Source organism: Tenrec ecaudatus, chromosome 16 (genome assembly GCF_050624435.1).
Source record: "Tenrec ecaudatus isolate mTenEca1 chromosome 16, mTenEca1.hap1, whole genome shotgun sequence".
NCBI classification, from domain to species: Eukaryota; Metazoa; Chordata; class Mammalia; order Afrosoricida; family Tenrecidae; genus Tenrec; species Tenrec ecaudatus.
In genome coordinates, this window is record NC_134545.1 from 77,429,494 (window position 1) to 77,448,924 (window position 19,431).

Below are 19,431 nucleotides of genomic sequence, written 5' to 3' on the forward strand. Positions count from 1 at the left end.
ACAGCCTAAACACCATCATCTATTTTCGTTTGCTCTAATTATAATCTAATGGAGGACTGCTCTGGTTAAAAATCCAGCACTTGCTCTTGTGAAGGAGTGACTTTGAATGAAGAAACAAATAACTAGCCATTCAAGTTTTATGTGTAGATATATAAAGCCCCATTTAAAAAACCTGGTATTCTTTTACGTCCAGTGGTCCTTCACAGGTATATCCATTGGGTCAGCATAAGTCCATTCCTGAGATAGAGCATCCTGAAATCATTGGTAAAATTTAATTTTCTGGACATGTGATCCTAGAAACTGAAACTTTAAAGAGGTTGTACCTAATAGTGTCCCTTCAAAGACCCTGCTTCATTAGCTAGCATCTCTCTGACACAGTTCTCTTTAAATGGAAACTTTCCCCAGACCAAAAGTGCTTTAAACAAGTTATATTACTTAACCAAAAGCATATTCTTACACGCATAGCACAAAAATCTATCTTAGAACCTCATGATACATCTACATAAAGTACTCATATTCATCATTTCAACAGAAGCAGAAAAATGCTTCTCAATAGTTGCAACTTAGCTATTTTACTTTCTCTTCCAATGGTACAGTTTTCGATAGCTACTTTTAATTCTGTCCAGAAGTCGGGCAAATAATCTCCAAATCTAGAGATAATTTAAAGCTAAAGAGAAGTGCCTAATGGGGGACTTGCAAAGTGCTAGGTATGCAAGGAAAATGTGTTCAAGACAACTCCTCCCTGAAAAGCTCCCTTCCCTGCGCTGCTGGATGGAAAACAATAGGCTGCTGACCTTGCTGGGCTGCCACAGCTGCTCAAAATCACTTCTGAGCGCTTCCCAAGCCTCTGCTGTCTTTCCAGCCACTCTTGATCATTTCTAACCTAGCACAGAAATCCCAGCAGTTCCTGGGTAGGTTAAGTGCTTCACAACGAGCCCCAAAGGCTGGTGATCCTAGAAGTGTTCACCTCAGAAGTATTTCAAAGAGGTCACAGCCTTGAAACCCTAGGGAGCAGTTCTACTCTGTACACACGGAGTCTCCAGGAGTCAGAATCAACTTGACAGCACCTAAGTACAACAACTTCCATTCCAAGCCTGACTTTTTCCATGCTACTATTGTGCGCTGGGGGTGTAGTGGTTACGGGATGGGCTACTAGCCACAAGGTCACCAGCTCAAATACACTCCTCCAGAGAAAGAGGAGGCATTCTACTCCCACAAAGAGTTACGGTATCGGAAACCACAGGGGGCATTTTCTACCTGTCCCATGGGGTCACTGGGAGTCCAAATTGAGTTGTTGGTAGTGAATATTATTGTTTGCTATCACGTTGATTCTGGCTCATGGCATCCTCCTATAAGTCACTGTAGAAATACTTTCTAAGTATATTTAGCTAATATTTTAGAACACAATTGCCAGGCCTTTCCTCTGTGCATCTCTGAGTAGGCAGGGAAGTATATCAACCGTTGCTCTGACTCAGACCCAGCAGTGAATTTTTGTTTTTTAATGTTAACTATTATACCACCTGAGACTCCCTTTTGACCTTAGTCTTGGCAACAGCTGACTCTAATCATGTTGGGGTTCATAAAAATGCTTTAGGGGGGATGATTCTCTCAAGGGACAGGAAAGTTAGGTTCAAGCCCAGGCACTACTCCATGACCTTACAAAAAATCTCATTTGTATAATGAGATAGTAGAGTTAGATGAAAGGTTTCCAAGTCTGCAAGGGAAGCAGAATTTCTTTTACTACACAGAAATCTTGCATAAAATTCTAATATGCAAATAGACCAAAGAGATCACTTAGTATGACTACATGGATCTACTCAGACATTGCACAGTATATTTACAACTCTTGACACACACGCTCCCAAGCCGGTTCTCTTGTAGGATCATTTCAAAAAGTGGCATCATAGTTCACGCAACGGCTCAAAGCAGAACCTAACACAATTCCTCAGTCTTCCTTCTCTCTCGCTGTCCACATTCAAGCCATCGGCCTAACACCAGCCTGTTGATTCCACACTCCAAAGAGGCCTTTTATTTCTTTACTTCCCTCAAACATACTGCCACCAATCTCAGCCGCTATCATCTCTTGCCCTGACGACTGCCATTCCTCCTTATTAGGCAACCCATTTCCCTCTCACCCCATTCCAAAGAGCAGTCAGACTGCTCTCTTGTTCAAATTGTCAGGTGATAAATCCGATCACTTGACCCTGCTTAGAAACCTTCAAAGCTTTCCTCTTGGATTGAGACCAACTTCAGATCCTTACCAGCAGCTAAAGCCCAGCAAGATCAGACTCCCTTCCTTCCTCCAGCTCCACCCCACCCCCATAGTTTAAATACCTGGATTGTGATAAACAGATCTTTTAACGCGAACCTTTTAAACTCTTTAAATGAACGATTCCGAGGCATTATACCCGCCATGCTGTACACCTATCGCCACTTCCATGAGAGGACTTTCAAGAAGGTCATGGGGAAAAGCCCTCCATGATATCTTAATTCTACTTTTCATGAGTATTATGAAACCCCTCAGAGGTCCCAAAGTTTGTCATCACCTCATAAAGAAATTTAGTGCCCTTTAACCAATAACTCTTCCGTTGCCTTTACTCACAGCCCTTCTGCTAACCACTAGTAAATTTATAAAATGACACAAAACATTTTATGGTGCTTCAGGTGAAAGTTTACATAGCAAATTAGTTTTCCAATCAATAATTCACACACAATTGTTCTGCAACGTTAGCAGCAATCCCCACAATGTCGCAGGCATTTTATTTCCTCCCTGGGTTCCCTGTTCCCATTCATCTGGTTTCCCTGCCTTCTCATCTATGATTTTAGGTAAATGTTGCCCTTTTGATATCATGTAGTTGATCATTATAAGGATCACATCCATTATAGGTGTTATTGTTTATCTTAGAGGCCCTTGTATTCTTTGGCTGGCAGTGAGAAGACTGTGTTGGGGCAATAGGTTCGGGTTCCTCCAGTCTCTTACAGACCAGTAAGTCTGGTCTGTGGGAGGTGAGGAATGGGAGAGAAGAGTATATTTGAATTTTGTTCTACATTTTAACCTATTCTAAGCAGGATCTTCTACTGTGGTCCTGGGTTAGCATGGATGGTGACCATAGTAGTAGCGGGCCACCATCTAGTCCTCATCTCAAATTAGAGGAAGTGATCCTTTGTATGGGCCATTAGCCCTCGGGCCTAATTGCTTTCTTGTGTCTTTGGTTATATCCATTCTCCTTTGCACCAGGCAGAAGGATAAATCATTGCTTGTTAAATGGCCACGAGAAGTCCTAGTAGCATGATGGGTTATGCATTGGCCCGATAACCACATGCTCAGCAGTGTGAACCCACCAGCAACTTCCTGGGAGGAAGATGAGGGTCTCTGCTCTTGTAAAGCCTCGGAAAACCACAGGGGAACTTCGACTCTGCCTATAGGGTCACCACGAGTCAGAATCGAATCGACTTGACGGTAATCAGGTTGCGAGGTTTTCTGCTTTGGAGGGGAAGGGGGTGGGGTGGTTGTTATTTAGATGGCTGTGGGCAACTTTTTAAGGTCCCTGCTGCTACTCACCAGTTTAGGGTATAGAACATTTTCTTTATGAATTTTACTTTGCCAAATGTCCTAGGTGTCCCCCAAAACTATGGTCTAAAGTCCTCAAGTCCAGTAACTCAGTACAGGTGTCTAAGCAATTTCAATATTGTGCCCCTTATGTGCTCTATCATGTGTGTGCACACATACATGAGTACACATGTAGCATTTATCCTCAAGTCTTAAGACATTCTTCCCCATGTCTACAAGCTGTAGCCATTCTGGGCTATACTTGTTTTCTCAAATATACTAAGCCTTCTCTTGCCTCAAGCATTTTTAAAAAGTTAAGCTTTATTAAGAATAACACTTTTGTTGAAATATAATCTACATGATATACAATTCACCCACTTATTTAGCTCCCTAGATAGTCACTAATCTCCTTTTTGTCTCTATTTGTTGCTGCACACCTATGAATAGATTGACTCATACCAATGCTGTAGGACAGAGTAGAACTGCCCCACAAGGGTTCCTAGGTTGTAAATATATATATATATATATATATTTTAGGCTGTAGATCTATTTTTAAAATCATTTTATTAGGGGCTGATACAACTCTTATCACAATCCATACATACATCGTGTAAAGCACATTTGTGCATTCATTGCCCTCATCATTCTCAAAACATTTGCTCTCCATGTAAGCCCCTGGCATCAACTCATCATTTTTACCCCCCCTCTCCCTGCTCCCCCCTCCCTCATGAACCCTTGATAATTTATAAATTATTTTGTCATATCTTACACTGTCTGACGTCTCCTTTCCCCCACCTTTCTAGTGTCCGTACCCCAGGGAGGAGGTTATATGTAGATCCTTATAATCGGTTCCCCCTTTCCACCCCACCCTCCCTCTACCCTCCCGCTATCACCACTCTCACCACTGGTCCTGAAGGAATCATCGGTCCTGGATTCCCTGTGTTTCCAGTTCCTATCTGTACCTAGGCTTTACATTTTTGTTGGATTCATTCCATCACCAGGTCTTATCTCTTGAAGAGCACCTGGTGGGCCCAAACTATCTAATTTTTGATTTGCAACTGAACAATGTAACTATTGTGACAAAAGTTTCCCAGAGACCATAAAAGCTCATGTGAAATGAAAAAGACAAAGCATACAAGGGGGTTTCTAAAAGTTCATGGAAAAAATGACTTAAAATATAATGAGCTTTTTCACTGATTTTTTTACATTTCCTTGTATTTTATTTAATCAGATATACTGCTATGTGTACACAAACAATCTTGTATAACACTATTTGTTAAACTAGTTCCTAACAGGGGTTGCAAGTATATAAGAGAACACATATAAAAACTTGTCAAAGGTTTAGAATGCTCCTAAAAGAAAATGCTAAAATTCTTTGGTGTGATTTTTATTCCAGAGGGAAAAAATTATCTACTGGGACACATCTCTAAAATAAGAATGTGTTTCAATGGGAAATATAATTAGGTATTTAAATATTTATATATATTGACTCATGGTGAACACATGCCCAACGGCATGAAACACTGCCCAGTCCATCCTACGCCATTCCTATGATTGTGTGATTCACAGTTCTCATGGGCTCACTTACATGAGCAGATTGCCAGCTCTTCCTTCCTAGTTCATGTTGGTCTAGAAGTTCCGGTGAAATCTATTCAGCATCATAGCAACCACACACCTCCACTGGCAAATGGGTGGCAGCTGTGTATGAAGCACACTGATGAAGACTGTAATTAGGTCTCCTGCGTAAAACCAAAAACCAAGCCCACTGCCGTTGAGTGGACTACAGTGACCCTGTAGGACAAAGTAGAACTACCCCGTTTCGTCTCCAAGGCTACAACGCTTTATAGGAGCAGAAAGCATCATCCTCCTCCCAAGGCGGTGGGTTCAAACTGCTGACTTGGCCTTTGTTAGCACATCAACATAAAACCCACTACCAGGGGTCCTCAAACAATGGCCAGCAGGCCACATGCGGCCTGCCGAGGAAATTTATCTGGCCCGCCAGGTGTTTTTGCCCCGTTTTTGAGCTTCAAAATAAGATATATGCAGTGGGTATAGGAATTTGTTCATGGTTTTTTTTTTTTTTTAACTAAAGTCCAGCCCTCCAACGGGTCTGAGGGACAGTGAACTGGCCCCCTGTTTAAAAAGTTTGAGGAGCCCTGCCCTACACCACCAGGCCTCCACCAGTCTCCTACAGAGAAGCAAACATTAGACCACGGACCCACCACAGCCCCCTTTCACTGTACAGTAGCCATGGTCCATTTTTAAACCCTATTCTTTCCCATGTAATCCTCCTCCTTGGCCATTACTGCTGTTTCAAGAATACTTGGCTTGCCAAAAGAATCTACCTTCAATAACTGTTTTTCCTATCCTGGCCTTCAGTTAATACCCAAGTTATTCTGTATCTATAACTTGTATCATGAATTTCTCTTTCTAAAACTTGGTATATCTGAGTCCATGAATCTCACCCTCTGTTTCAAAGGCAGCACATGCCCTCTCACTGCCAACTCCTCCAATGGCTCCCAACTGCATATGCCCAGAGATCCATGCTCTGAGCATCTGGTCATGCCAATCTCACTTCAAAACTTTCTTCTCATTTAAATCTCATGTCTACAACGTCTTGGTTTCCACTCCTTGTCTATAATTCAAAGACTTGTGCTTCCTAAAATTCTAACCATTTCTGGAACTTTTTCCAGGTTTATTAGAAGATGTGAAAGATTCCATTGACTTAGCCCTTACTGATAAATATCAGACATATTCCTTTGAACTCACCAAACTCACTGCCATTGAGTTCATTCCAACTCAGAGGGTTGCTATGAATCAGAATCGACTTGATGGCAGTGTGCTTGTTAAGTTCTACTTCTAAAACATTATTATGTAAACATGTAATGCAAAGAATATGAATTATAGCTCAAGAATCCTAACCTCACAGCTCTTCATACCCTAATCATACCCTGACTGTTGTCACGTCAATTCCGCCCCAATGGCCGAGGAGACAGAGTAGAACTGTTCCACAGGGTTTCCAAGACCTGCAGAGGAGCTGGGCTTCAAACCCATCATCTTTCAGGTAGCAACTAAGCATGCAACCACCACAGCACCAGGGCTTCTTTCTTAATCAAAGGTAGAGTGAAGGAAAGTATGTTTGTAAGCTCACTTTTCATGCTTTTTTTTTGGGACAATCTAAATGGTTTTTAGAGGAAAGGGGTTAAGCATTAATTTAATGCCTGATTACATGAAAAATCTATCCTGTGGAAAGCTGCCAGTACATCAAATTTATGCTGTGCCGGGTTGGCCCAGCTGATATAGCTCAGGGAATAAGAATGGTGATACTCTATTCCAACATGGTTATATATCCCCTGTATTTAAGGAAGATGACTTGTCTTACTTTTTCAGCTTTGGAACTAGAAGACAAAATAAAAGGATGGAACAACAATGTTCTGTCTATTCTCTCCTTACAGAAATTTGATATTTAGTCATTTAGCCGTCTCTCATACACACACACACACTCACATACATTGGGTCATCTCCTCCTTATCTGCAACTATCAAAGTGTAGGGCCCAAATATCCTAGACAGCATTTAGCTTAGCACTCGGCACTGCTAAATTCAGGCTTTGGAAAATAATAAAATCAAATCTTACAAATAAGTATAGAGAAGGTAATGTGGAAAAAGAGAAAGGTAACATAAACAAAGTACTATTCCAAAAAGTTGTAGCGAAAAAGAGAAGGCAGCAAAGCGGCAGGCGACACTAGAGGTGGAATGTCGACAAGATGTAGTGACTGATGAGTGTGGAAAAGGGGAAGAGGCCAGCTCCTCATGTCCACCCTTCAGGTGGTGTTGATTCCTACTGTAAAAGGTCAATTTCCTATTCCTTCCTGACAGTCTTCAGTTTCCTAGCAACACAGGGAAAAAAGTGATTCAAAGTGATTTCTAGCATTAGTATTTTCTATATTTCAATTGTTCTTAACTTTAAAAAAGTAAAATATCTTAAATTATATTTATTTCCATATTTAAAAATAATTAACTACATAAATGTTTTTCCTCACCGTGGTGTTTGCAAAACTGACCAGCAACTCAAACACATTATGTTCTGCTGATAATGATTCACTCACCAAATATTTATTGTGGAATGAATAATAAAACATTATGTACTTGGTATCATTAGCTTCTCTTCAGGACTCAATTGCAAAAACAGAGACAGCCTGATGAATGTCAAACATCAAATAAGCAGCCAAATGATGGAGAATCTGGTCTTGAATATTAATATAACATGAGGTCATACAAGTAAATTACATCAGCTTCTGAAAATACAACTTACATTTAATGCTTTTAGTTTACATATATAGGGTTTCCACTCCACTTAACCCCTTTAAACTAGAAAGTTACTACAAACAAATCTGAAGTTGGACATGCTAAAAAATCCTCATATTTACTGTCATCCAACTCATAAGACTGGGTAGTTAGAACTGCCCCTGCGTGTTTCTGAGACCCTAAATAACTCTTTATGGTAGGAGAAAGCCTCATTTTTCTCCCACAAGGCAACTCATGGTTTCGAACTACTGACCTTGCAGTTAGCAGCCCAACTTATAACCATTATGCCACCAGGGATCCTGATGTTGGAAAAAAATTGTTTTGATGATTTCATTTTATAGGTGAAGAGACCAAGGAAGCAATAATCTAGTTGTTTGACCCTACATCTCAATTTTTCTTACCTAGTTATTGGACCCTCCACCTCCACCTTTCTACAGCATATTAGGTTTACTCTACCTATTTCATACTAATATTAGAATAAATTACATATATGAAAATACTTTAGAAAGGTTGCAAACATTACCTAAAGAAAATTTTATTAACATGCTTGCATGTGACCAGGATAGAATCAAAGCTTCTGAGGAGCCTAAAGCCTAAAAATTGGGGGGTTCATCTTTAAGAAAAAAGAACAGAAAAACTAGATAAAAGGACTTCTGTAAATGAGGGTCCCAAAACAAACGCTCATTCAGCTTCAAGGAACATTTACTTCTGGATATAAGAAAACAAAATTATTCTCAGCCAAAGAAAGATCAAGCCCTCTCCAAAACTTTCCTGTAACATAGTGGATACAGGGCAAAAAAAGGCACATGCTTAAACTTTATTTCCTCAAGTTCATTCACAATAGCCATATCACAAAAAATTTTCAAGGAATAGTCTTCACCATGTCTTTATTAGAATTAAAAGAATCAATTACCAACTAATAACAAAGACATTATTACAAAACTGATAAGAAAATGCAGGACCTCAACCACTAGAACAGTTTGTCATCCAGTTAGAATCTATTTATGTCTTCATTTGAATGTCTTCTTGAATCTGTACAAAATAATAGGGTGTTCTTCCATGCCACATGTAAAATAAGAACTATAATTGTACATATTCCTTTGCTGTATTTTCCCCTTCAAAATCGGTCATGTGTGTATGACAAGTGAGTACACCTGTAAGCACTTGGATTTTCTGGTTATCAACATAGAGGAATTGTTTCACAAAAAGAAAACATGTAAACAGTATTAAAAATTTCAGCAAACAAGTGTCTTGTATCAACTTAAAAAACTGATAAGAGAATTATTTCTCTAAAATAACTAAGCTGGAATGTCACCATCATACAGTACTATAGCTCTATACACAGAAGCACACAAACACTCACACACTCATACTTACAATTTGGCAAGCAAAAGATCCCATTAAAAAAAAAATTTACCTCGTCTTCGCCCATAGCTCCTGGCTGCATGTAAACATAGAAGAAAACCATGGGTATATGTATCAAAATGGTGAATTTAGGGAAAAATCTTCACACAAAGCTTTTTAAAGTATTCTCAGAATATATTTATCTGAAACTATTGGTCAATCTGACTGCAGACAGTCATCTTAAAAACCATTATTAAGTACAAGTTAGATAACATCTTACAGATGTGGTAGCCACTGAGACAGTGGGGCCCACTTAAATATGTATCAGATATAAGCATATATAGAGTTCTTATTAAAATTATTTCATGAATTATATATCTACATTTATACATTATATTAGTATTCAGTAATTTATAAAATTTTAGGCATTTATAACTAAAACATACATTGTGTAGCAATCATTTTGGATTTCTTATCACACATACTTCACAAGCGTCACCCCTGAAAAACGTACAAGTATTTACATACAGCGAGCTCCCTTTAGGTAAAGTTTTCAGTAAGGTTTCTCTTATTATCCTCATTTATTTTCAATATCATATAGAAAATACAAAAAAATTATTCCTTTCATCTAGAAAGTGAACTTCAAAAGTAGAAAGGGCTAAAATACATGGTCCATCCATGTCATGCTGAAGAATATAGTGCTTTGAAGATTTTTTTTACCTCCAAAACAGAAGTCTCACAGAATGCATTGTTATAATGCTTACTAATGCTACACAATGATGTCATATATTGCCAAGAAATTCTGCCATCGTCTAAAATAATTTCCAGAGTGGGAGGTTCCTCAAATTTGAAACCTCAAGCTTTACAAAAATAAATGAGAATTCTCTCTAAATAACTTTTTTAAAGCATGAAATGTCATAAAATTAGTTCACATTGAAAATAAAGGTTAATTCTAGGTTACATTTCTAGTATATGACATTTTAAAAAGAAATGTATTTCTCCCTTAGGAAAACCATTCATATTTTCCAGCCATTTAATATCTTGGGTCAACCTGGTCTTAGCTCAGCCCCAAAAGTTTGCTTCATTCACTGTGACATGGGTTGCTAGAAACTGAATTGTTCCCCGTCCCCAAAGTTTATGTGTTTAAACCCAAACTTCTACCCCTGTGAACATAATCTCATCTGGTAATGCATAGTCTTTGTTATGCTAGTGAAGTAGGATTAGTATAGGCAATGTTTTGAGTTAATCTCCTTTGAGATACAAACAAGTTTAAACCAGCAAGCAAAAGACATAGAAATAGGGGAAGAGAGATATTAACCCCTATGAAAACTGTCCAGAAAAGACCAGGACCTTCCTAAGAGTGGCGAGAAAGAAAAAGTCGGCACCCTGGACTCAATTGTAGCTTCCTAAACTCTGAGAAAATACAGTTGATAAAGTCACCACTTTGTGGTATTTCTGCAACAGCGACACTAGACCACTACGACCACGACAGAATTTGGTACTAGAAGAGGAGAACCTAATTTATAGACTTGGTTTTGGAATTGGGTTAAGAGTAGAGATAAACTGGATGAGTTTGAAGGTGGCCAATAGCAAAAGCCTAGATTGTCTTAATGAGATTGTTGGTAGAATTACAGGCATCAAAGGCATTTCTGGTGAGAGCTCAGAAGGAAGTGAGGAGAGTTATGACAGAGAAAATCTCTTAGATGAGAGATTTATCCAAGAAAATACACGTGGTGCCAGCAATAAATTGTTGCTAGAAATGTGGGCTTTAGATGCTCTCTTCTCCTAGTAAGGCTCAAAAAGATGATAAATAGGCTATTGGACAATGGAGGAAGAACAATGCGTTTTAAGCAGTGAAAAAGAACTTGTCTGAATTATGTTCCAGTGTTTTTTGAAGACAGAACTTGTAAAAAATGAACCTGGATCTTGGCTGAAGAGATTGCTAAACAAGAACTTAAACGGGCTACATGATTTATTTTAACTGCTTATATGAAGAGGCAATGGGAAGAGATGGACTTGAAAACGAACTGTGAGAAAAGGGAAAAACGGAAAGATTTAGAAAATGCTGTTGTATTAAATGAGAATTTGTACTAGGGACATGGCTACACAATCTTTTTCTACAAAGAGTAAGGCTGTGACGGATGGATCTAGCAAATTACTACAGCAGAAAACATGTCAGTTTAGGTGGAAGGGGACAGAATAAGGAGGAAACGAGAAATGGTTGTCTATCTGGCTGGTTGGCAATCTGCAGGTGGAAGTGACAGGTTTGGGGGCCAACTTGGCACCTGTAAAAAGATATGGGTGAAGTTCAGCCTATCAATCACGTTGCAGCCTGGTGATGCCTCCTTGGAGGTGTGATCTTTTCATTAGAGACGCTGAGGAGACATAGCATTCTTGCTGTCTCATGTCCTATGTCTCATGATTGGGCCCCAAGTGGCCCACTGACCCTTAGGGCTGTCAGCAACCTGCCATATTCCTGTCAACCTTGAATCCATGCAACTTTGCACAGACCAGCCTGTGATCGCCCAGCTTCCCGCTCGTCCTTCTGAGAACCTCCAGTTAGCAGCGGATTCGTGGACTGGGTTGGGCTTTCTTGATACAAAATTCTTTAGTATCACTGGTTTTGCTTCTCTTGAAAACTCAGTCTAACACAGTGAGAGACAGAAAAAGTAGCTACATCTGTTGTCCTCGAAAAAAAGCCATGGCCCACTTAATATATCCAAGTTCATGACATAAGTATTCTTTTTTTTTAAATCATTTTATTGGGGGACTTTACAGCTCTTATAACGATCCATACATCAGTGTATCAAACATATTTGTGCAGATGTTGACATCATTATTTTCTAAACATTTACTTTCTTTTTAAGCCCTTGGTATCTCAGCTCCTCTTTTTTCCCTCCCTCCCCACTTTTACCCTTGTGACCCTTTGATAAATGATAAATTATTTTTATTTTCACGTAAGTATTCTTATTGGTCTCTTCTTACAAAATGAGGAAAATAGGGCCCAGAAAAGTAAATTATTTTGCCCAAATTCAATTAGTGTGAAGTGGTAAACTTGGAATATGAATTCAAGCAGTGTAGCTCCAGAACACATCCCTTAAAACAGCTCATTCCAGTGTTATATTCTTAGAGTGTAAAATGCTATCTTGTACTCCTTTAAAGATCTTCTAATGCACCTGGTAGAATGTTCTATACCAAACTGGTATTCAGTAAATAGGGCTGCTGAGCTGAGTGCATAATCAAGGGGCAGACTAATACATTAATAGGCGGTGTGGTGGCCTCGAGAACATAGGCCAAGCCTGTTGGTGCTTCCAAATTTGAAAAAGCTGCTCCTATGAGTACTGTTTGCAAAGATTTTAATTTGAAGGTAAACTCTTCCCATTGGGAGAGGTAATGAAATAATGAAATGAAATGAATACCAAGGAAAGAATTTTGGGAGCGAAACACTAGTGCTTTCCTCAGGAAAAAAATACAACTTTTAAACCAAGAATATTGGATGCATAAATTGTCATGAGCCGGCCCCAAATAATGCCACATAGAAAAAAAGGAGGGAAAGACAAATGTAACTAATTGTATCTATATAATAACATATGCTACTATAAAGTTATACCAACTAGACCCAGATGGAACATCTTTTGAACTCCTATTTCTCTAAGCACTTTAATTTTTTTAGTTATCACTATCATTAGACACGAGATTATCTATTTCATATAAGCTAAATAATCTACAGATCATGAAAAATTACATCTAATTTTTAAAAATGAGAAGCGTTTAGTCTTATCTGGTGGTAGTAACTGGAAGGGAGGTTGGGGGTAGCTTTTAGGCTGTTAGTATTTATTTTGCTCTTGTTTTGGGTACTGGATACATTGGAGTGTTCAATTTATAATAATATATTGAGATATATATTTATGAACATTCTTTTTTGTATGTTAAACTTCACTAAAGATTATAAATATTTTAGATAGTCTCACTTGGAAATAATAGGTTATGAAATTAATACATAATATCCAAAATGCTAACTTTTTATAGTCCCTAAATCATAAACATGAACAAGTCAAAATTAAAAACAACATTAAAAATTCATTTTTCTATCAGAATACATATTGAAAGGTGCATGTATTTTAGACTGGAATATACATGGACCGTTTAATAGTCCAAAGAGCTCTCCAGCAGCATGGAGAGCCTACTCATTCCCTCACCCCTATCGAAACTCCTCAAAAGGAGCCTCCTCTTCAGACAGGACCGGGGAAAATCACAGGAACTATGGAAGCAGGCCAAGCCTTGAGGGGAAACGATGAACACAAGGAAATTCACGGCAAAGTTTCTATACTATTCAAAGTCCTTAACACTCACATAGACATCAGCAAGGGCCCAAGGGAGACCCTGGATCTTTCAGGATAGCCACTAGGAATTCTTGTCCATCTACCCTTCCCATACACAACTTCAAACCAATTGAAGTGTGGCCCTGGCATGGTTATTTTCTATATTGATTTCCATTTTGATCACAGATAGCCTGGACTGAAAATCAGCTAATCAAAAGAAACATCCCCCCCTGCAAAAAAAAAAAAGTGTTGACTGGGGGGAGAGGGGCTTTGAGGGAGGGTGGTAAGGCAGAGTAAGGAAGTAGTAGAAAGTAAGAATCGTTAGATATGTATTTCTTGCCTCATATGGTTATAAGAACATTATACGTTTATCTTTACCATTTAAAAAGAAGTTATTTGGCCTATTTAAAATATAAGACATAGGTAACTTGTCCAAGACTACACTGCAAATAATCCTGGATAAATTTAGGATTTTAAATTCAGTTTATGTGCCTCACATCATCATCATCCTCTCCCCTCACATGGAAAAAAATAAACAAAATAACTTTGGCAGATAATAAAAATACATGTGTGCGGTAACAACAAAGAGGACAGGGTTGCATTTACTTAACCTAGAAAACATCTGCATGCAAAATCCTTCTTTGTTTCACACATCCAGTCTGCAAGTAGTAAAGGTCTGAGTGAAAGGGTGGCTAAAGTTCCTGAGAGAAGACAAAATTCTGAAAGTAAAATCGATTGCTTCTGGAAGTGTACTAATGATCCAAAATTAGTTATTAGTTAATTGGGATTTTGTGTGTGTTTTATTTTTAATAAATTATTTTATTGGGGTTTCTTACAGCTCTTATAACAATCCATAATCAATTTTGTCAAGCACATTTGTATATTTGTTGCCATCATCTTTTCCAAAACATTTTTTTTCTACTTGAGCCCATGGTATCAGCTCCTCTTTATTCTCTCCCTCCCCCACACCTTTGTGATCCTTTGATAACTTACAAATTATTTTTTATATTTTCATATTTTACACCATCTGCTGCCTCCCTTCACCCACATCCCCCTGGGGGGAAGGAAGATTAAACACCAACCTCTAAACCAACCAACCAACAACTGGTAACCCAGAGTTAATTCCAACTCCTGGCAACTCCCTGTGTATCTGAGGAGAATTGTGCTCCAATGGTTTTCTGTGGCTGATGATCTGGAGATAGACGCCCTGGTCATTCTTTGGAGGGATCCCTGGGTAGACTCAAACCACCAGACTTTTGGTTAGCAGCACAGCACATTAACAGCTGCACCACCCAGCTGCACCACTTGATGGCTAGGTGCCATCAAGTTGGTTCTGACTGATAGCAACCCTAAAATGAAAGAGTATCTGGTCTTGTGCCTCCTCACAATTGTTGCATTTGAGCGTACTGCTGCAGCCATTGTGTCGATCCATCTACTTGAGGGTCTACTTCTTTCTCACTGACCTTCTACTTTATCACGCATGATGTCCTTTTCCAGTGATTGGTCTCTCCTGAAAACATGTCCAAAGTATGTGTCATGAAGTCTTGCCATCCTCACATATACGTTGGTTCTGGTTGTACTTCTTCCAAGTTAGGCTTGTTTGTTCTTCTGGTAGCTCATGGTACTTTCAATAGTCTTCACTAACACCATAATTCAAATGCATCAATCTTTCTGTAATCTTTATTCATTGTCTAACTTCATATACAGCTGAAGGGAATGAAAATACCATGGCGTGAATCAGTTGTATCTTAGTCCTTAAAGTGAATTCTTTGCTCATCCACACTTTAAGGAGGTCTTCGTGCAGCAGATTTCCCCAATGCACTGTCATTTGATATCTTGACTGTTGTTTCCATGAGCATTGAAGTGATTGTGGATGCAAGCAAGATGAAATCCTTGATTAAAAGGACCTAAACCCTAAGTGACTTAGAAGAAAATCTATGTGAGTAAAAACCACACTGGATTGAACACTTGGTTGGCAGAATGTTTCATGTGTCCAAACCACAGATGACTATTGGTTGATTGTAAGAAGGATAAAATGAAGGAACACCATTCTTATCTTTTCTGCCAAAGTGACCCAATAGCTGAAGAAAATGAACCAGGAAAACCTTAAAACTGGTAGAAAATTAAAAACCTTGCCTGTTGACTTTTCTTATAAACTACACTGCAGTTTTCACTCTACTCTATAATATACTCATAAATTATTTGAATAAGACAATAACACTGGGGTAAAATTAGTAGTCTGCAAAAGTGACGCTTGACCATGTCCTGGAAAACCATGTAAGCATTACAAAATGATGGGTCTGTGAAAGCATTATGCAAACTGTTAGTTGTTAGATCCAGATGTTATTATCATCTTCCAAGAGGAAGAAAGTTATGTGCCATTACAATAAGGGCAGAGGAGTCCTGGTGGTGGGATGGTTAGGAGCATTGTTGCTAACCACAAAGTAGGTGGTCAAACCTTCTCGAAAAGCCGTAAGGTGGATTCAACATTGTCTAAGACTGTTACACTGATCTCTCCCCCTCCTTTCTTCCTTCCTACCTTCCACTAAGAAGGGCCTACACAATGAGTCTGTTGATAGTACACAATAGCAACAACAAGTGGGCAGGCATTGTGCTTGTAACCAAGGATCAGCTGTGAAATAAAAGCTGGTCTCTGTCCTCTTGGAGCATACAATTTAAAATAATTGATTATAAGTGAGCTGAATGCTATATGAGACTCCCTGGTTCTTTCTAAGGCCCATACATGTGAAGAAAACAAATAGGAAAGTACATACAAAGAAGAGTGGATGCCTCAGTTTCCTGCATCTTTGTTGTTGAATTGGAAGTATCCAATTATAGGCACTTTATACATATTCACACACAAAGAAATGCCTTCCAAAATGCAATAAAGTGAAGATCATTTCAAGCTTGACTTATTTTTAATGCTCATTAGATAATGTACACCAAGTTTGCCATCCTTTTTTTTTTTTTAGGAAAATAGAATATAATAATATCATGGTCTGTCAGAAGAAATAATAAGTATACCTAGAAATGAAACTAGAATGGTCCTTAGAAGTGCGGATAGTGAGACTTTGTCCATGACCTCTGGACTCTGTTCAGGAGGGATCAGTATCTGAAGACAGGCATACATTTGGTAAAGTATGCCAAAATAGAAGGAAGATCCTGAAGGAACTGGATTGACACAGAGGCCCCAACAAGGAGCTCAGAGCAAGAACTGGGAGGATAACAAAGGACTGGGCAGCATTTCATTCTGTGATACAGTGGGGTCACTATGAGTCGGAATCAACTTGCCAACACCTAATAAAAACATCATCAGTGAATAAACAAGGTAATAAGCAACGTCAGAGTAAGTATTATCCCAAACACTGAATTCGCATCTTTGTGTGAACATGATATAAAATGACCACCTTAATAATAACTTATCGAAAGTGAGGGTTCCTGTCCTCAAATTGGAGGCAAGAGGTCATGCTTCTGTCATGTTGGCCCTGGCAAATGCATACAATGCACATCCCCCGTCGGTAAAATAATGCAGAACTAAAAACAAGAACACAAGTTGATGCTCTTAGTTCTTTTATCATGTCTCATGTCCAAACTGAGAATTCATCCAGTAGAGTTTGAAACTCGAGTACTTAAAAGTCACAAAGAATTATTTTCTATTACTGTTTTGTTTTTAATTAGCTACCATTTACAATGTGGTATAGTGGTTACTACGCATTGGGCCGTTAACCACAAGGTCAGCAGTTTGAAACCACTACTCCATAGGAGAAAGACAAGGCTTTCTACTCTTGTAAAGAGTTACAATCTTGAAACCCACAAGGGCAATTCTACTCTGTCCTATAGTGTCACTATGATTTTGAATAGATTCTATGCCAGTGAGTTTCATGTTATAACTGTGTATTAATTTTCTAAATCTGTTCAGAGAGAAAAAGCAGTGCTTGTGTCCTCAAAGTTTTTAAAAATGCCTTTGATGTGAAAATCTCAGAGTAATTCTTTTAATGTGTTACAATTACTCTGAAAGACCCTCAAAGGTGGATATCTTATTTCCTCTAACATTTTAAAACAATCTCTCTCAGATTCTTAAGTTAATTCAGTTATTTACTTTGCCCAGTAAGCAGCTTTATGTCCTAAGCCCAGAATAGATTTACTCAATTATTTGCTTATCGTGAGCAAAAATACAATGGAGTCTTTAAATTTCAGAAAATTCCATTTGGAACTGTAGCAAACCTGGCTATCTTCCCATTTTGGCATAACAGCATCATGTGCTCTGCCACTTCCTCTGGGCTGAGCCTCTCCCCAAGGAATTCACTCCCAGCAAAGAATGAAAGGGGAACCGATCTCAGGATCTACATGTAACCTCCTCTCTGGGGATGGGCAACAGGAAAGCGGGTGAGGGGAGACGACGACGGGCAGTGTAAGATAGGATAGAGTAATAATTTATAAGTTATTAAGGGTTCGTGAGGGAGGAGGGAGTGGGAAGGGATGGGGAGAGAAAAACGGAAAATGAGCTGATTCCAGGAACCCAAGTGGGAGGCGAATTTTGAGAATGATGAGGGCAACGAATGTATAAGGGTGCTTTACTCAATTGATGTATGTATGGATTGTGATAAGAGTTGTATGAGCCCCAATAAAATGATTTATTTTAAAAATTTAAAAGAATGAAAGGGAGAAGAGAAAGGAGGACCTGTAGGCACACAGGAGTGCCTGCCCAACAAAAAAGGTTTAACACCTCCCTTCACATTTCCTCTTCTGATTTGATAAACGAGCCATCTTCAACTTAAACAGAAAGATAAGCAAAGTGGTCCCAAGCCTCTTTGAGGCATTGTGCTGCTGCACTTTGGTGACACAGTGGTTGAGTTCTTAGCTACTAATCAGCAAGTCAGTAGTACAAATTCCCTGGCTGCTTCGTGGGAGAAAGATGTAGCAATTTCCTCTGTAAAGATGTACAGCCTTGGAAACTCTATAGGGTAGTTTTACTCTGTGTGAAAAGTCACTGTGAGTTGAAAGTAATGGCAAAGAGTCTGGTTTGGATTTTGGTGGTGGTTAGGTGTCATCATGTCAACTCTGACTCACTGCGACCCTTGGTACAACAGAATCAGACACTGCTTGGTCCTGAGCAATTCTCAAAATTCTTGCTGTTTCAGCTCATTGTTGCAGCTGCTGTGTCTATATATCTTGTTATGATAGAAAGCACATGAGAAAAAGTCTCACCAGGCTCACTTCTAAGGAGTATTGTGACCGTACTTCTTTCAAAACAGATTTGTTCATTTTCTGTAGTTTGTGCTATAAAAGATTCAATATTATCCACCAACACCATAAATCAAAGGCATAAATTCTTTATTCAAGTTAGCGCTAACATAAGCCCATGAGGCAACTGAAAATACCATAGCTTGGGGCAGATTGGTGTACATTAGTCCGCAAAGCGACATTTTTGCTCTTTTTTTTTTTTCATTTTTGCTCTTTAACACTTTAAAGAGATGCTTTTAGAGCAGATTTGTCATGAACAATATCGGCTGATTTATTGGCTACTTCTTCCATGGGTACTGATTGTGGATATAAAAAAGATGAAATACCAAACTTCAATATTTTCTCTATTTATCAAGGTTGTTTATTGGTCCCATTGTGGAGGTTTTTGTTCTCTTTATGTTGGGGGGTTAGCCACACTAAGCTGCAGTTTTAACTGAAGCAGCAGTATGGGCTACAAGTCCTCCTCACTTTCAGCAGCAAGGCCAGATCACCTGCATATGGCAGGTTGTTAATGAGCTTCATAGCCAAGTTTCTCTAAGTATTTTCTCAGCACACAGATTAAATAAGGATGGTGGAAGAATACACCTTTAATGCATGCCATTCCTACTTTTAAAATGTGTACTATCTCCTTGCTCTGCTCCAAAGACTGCCTCTTAGCCTGTGT

At 38.9% G+C, this 19,431-nt stretch overlaps 1 protein-coding gene across 4 annotated transcripts in view; it reads right to left on the reverse strand.

Moving 5' to 3' along the window:
* Positions 1-19,431, reverse strand: part of CPEB3 (cytoplasmic polyadenylation element binding protein 3) — a 173,744-nt gene that overhangs the window by 94,184 nt on the left and 60,129 nt on the right. For 2 of the 4 annotated variants that reach the window (XM_075534321.1, XM_075534320.1), the window contains exon 5: positions 9,275-9,298. The exons of the other annotated variants lie outside the window; for them this stretch is intronic. In XM_075534321.1, the coding sequence (XP_075390436.1) occupies positions 9,275-9,298 (24 nt within the window). The remainder of the gene's footprint in view (positions 1-9,274; positions 9,299-19,431) is intronic. 4 annotated transcript variants of the gene reach the window in all.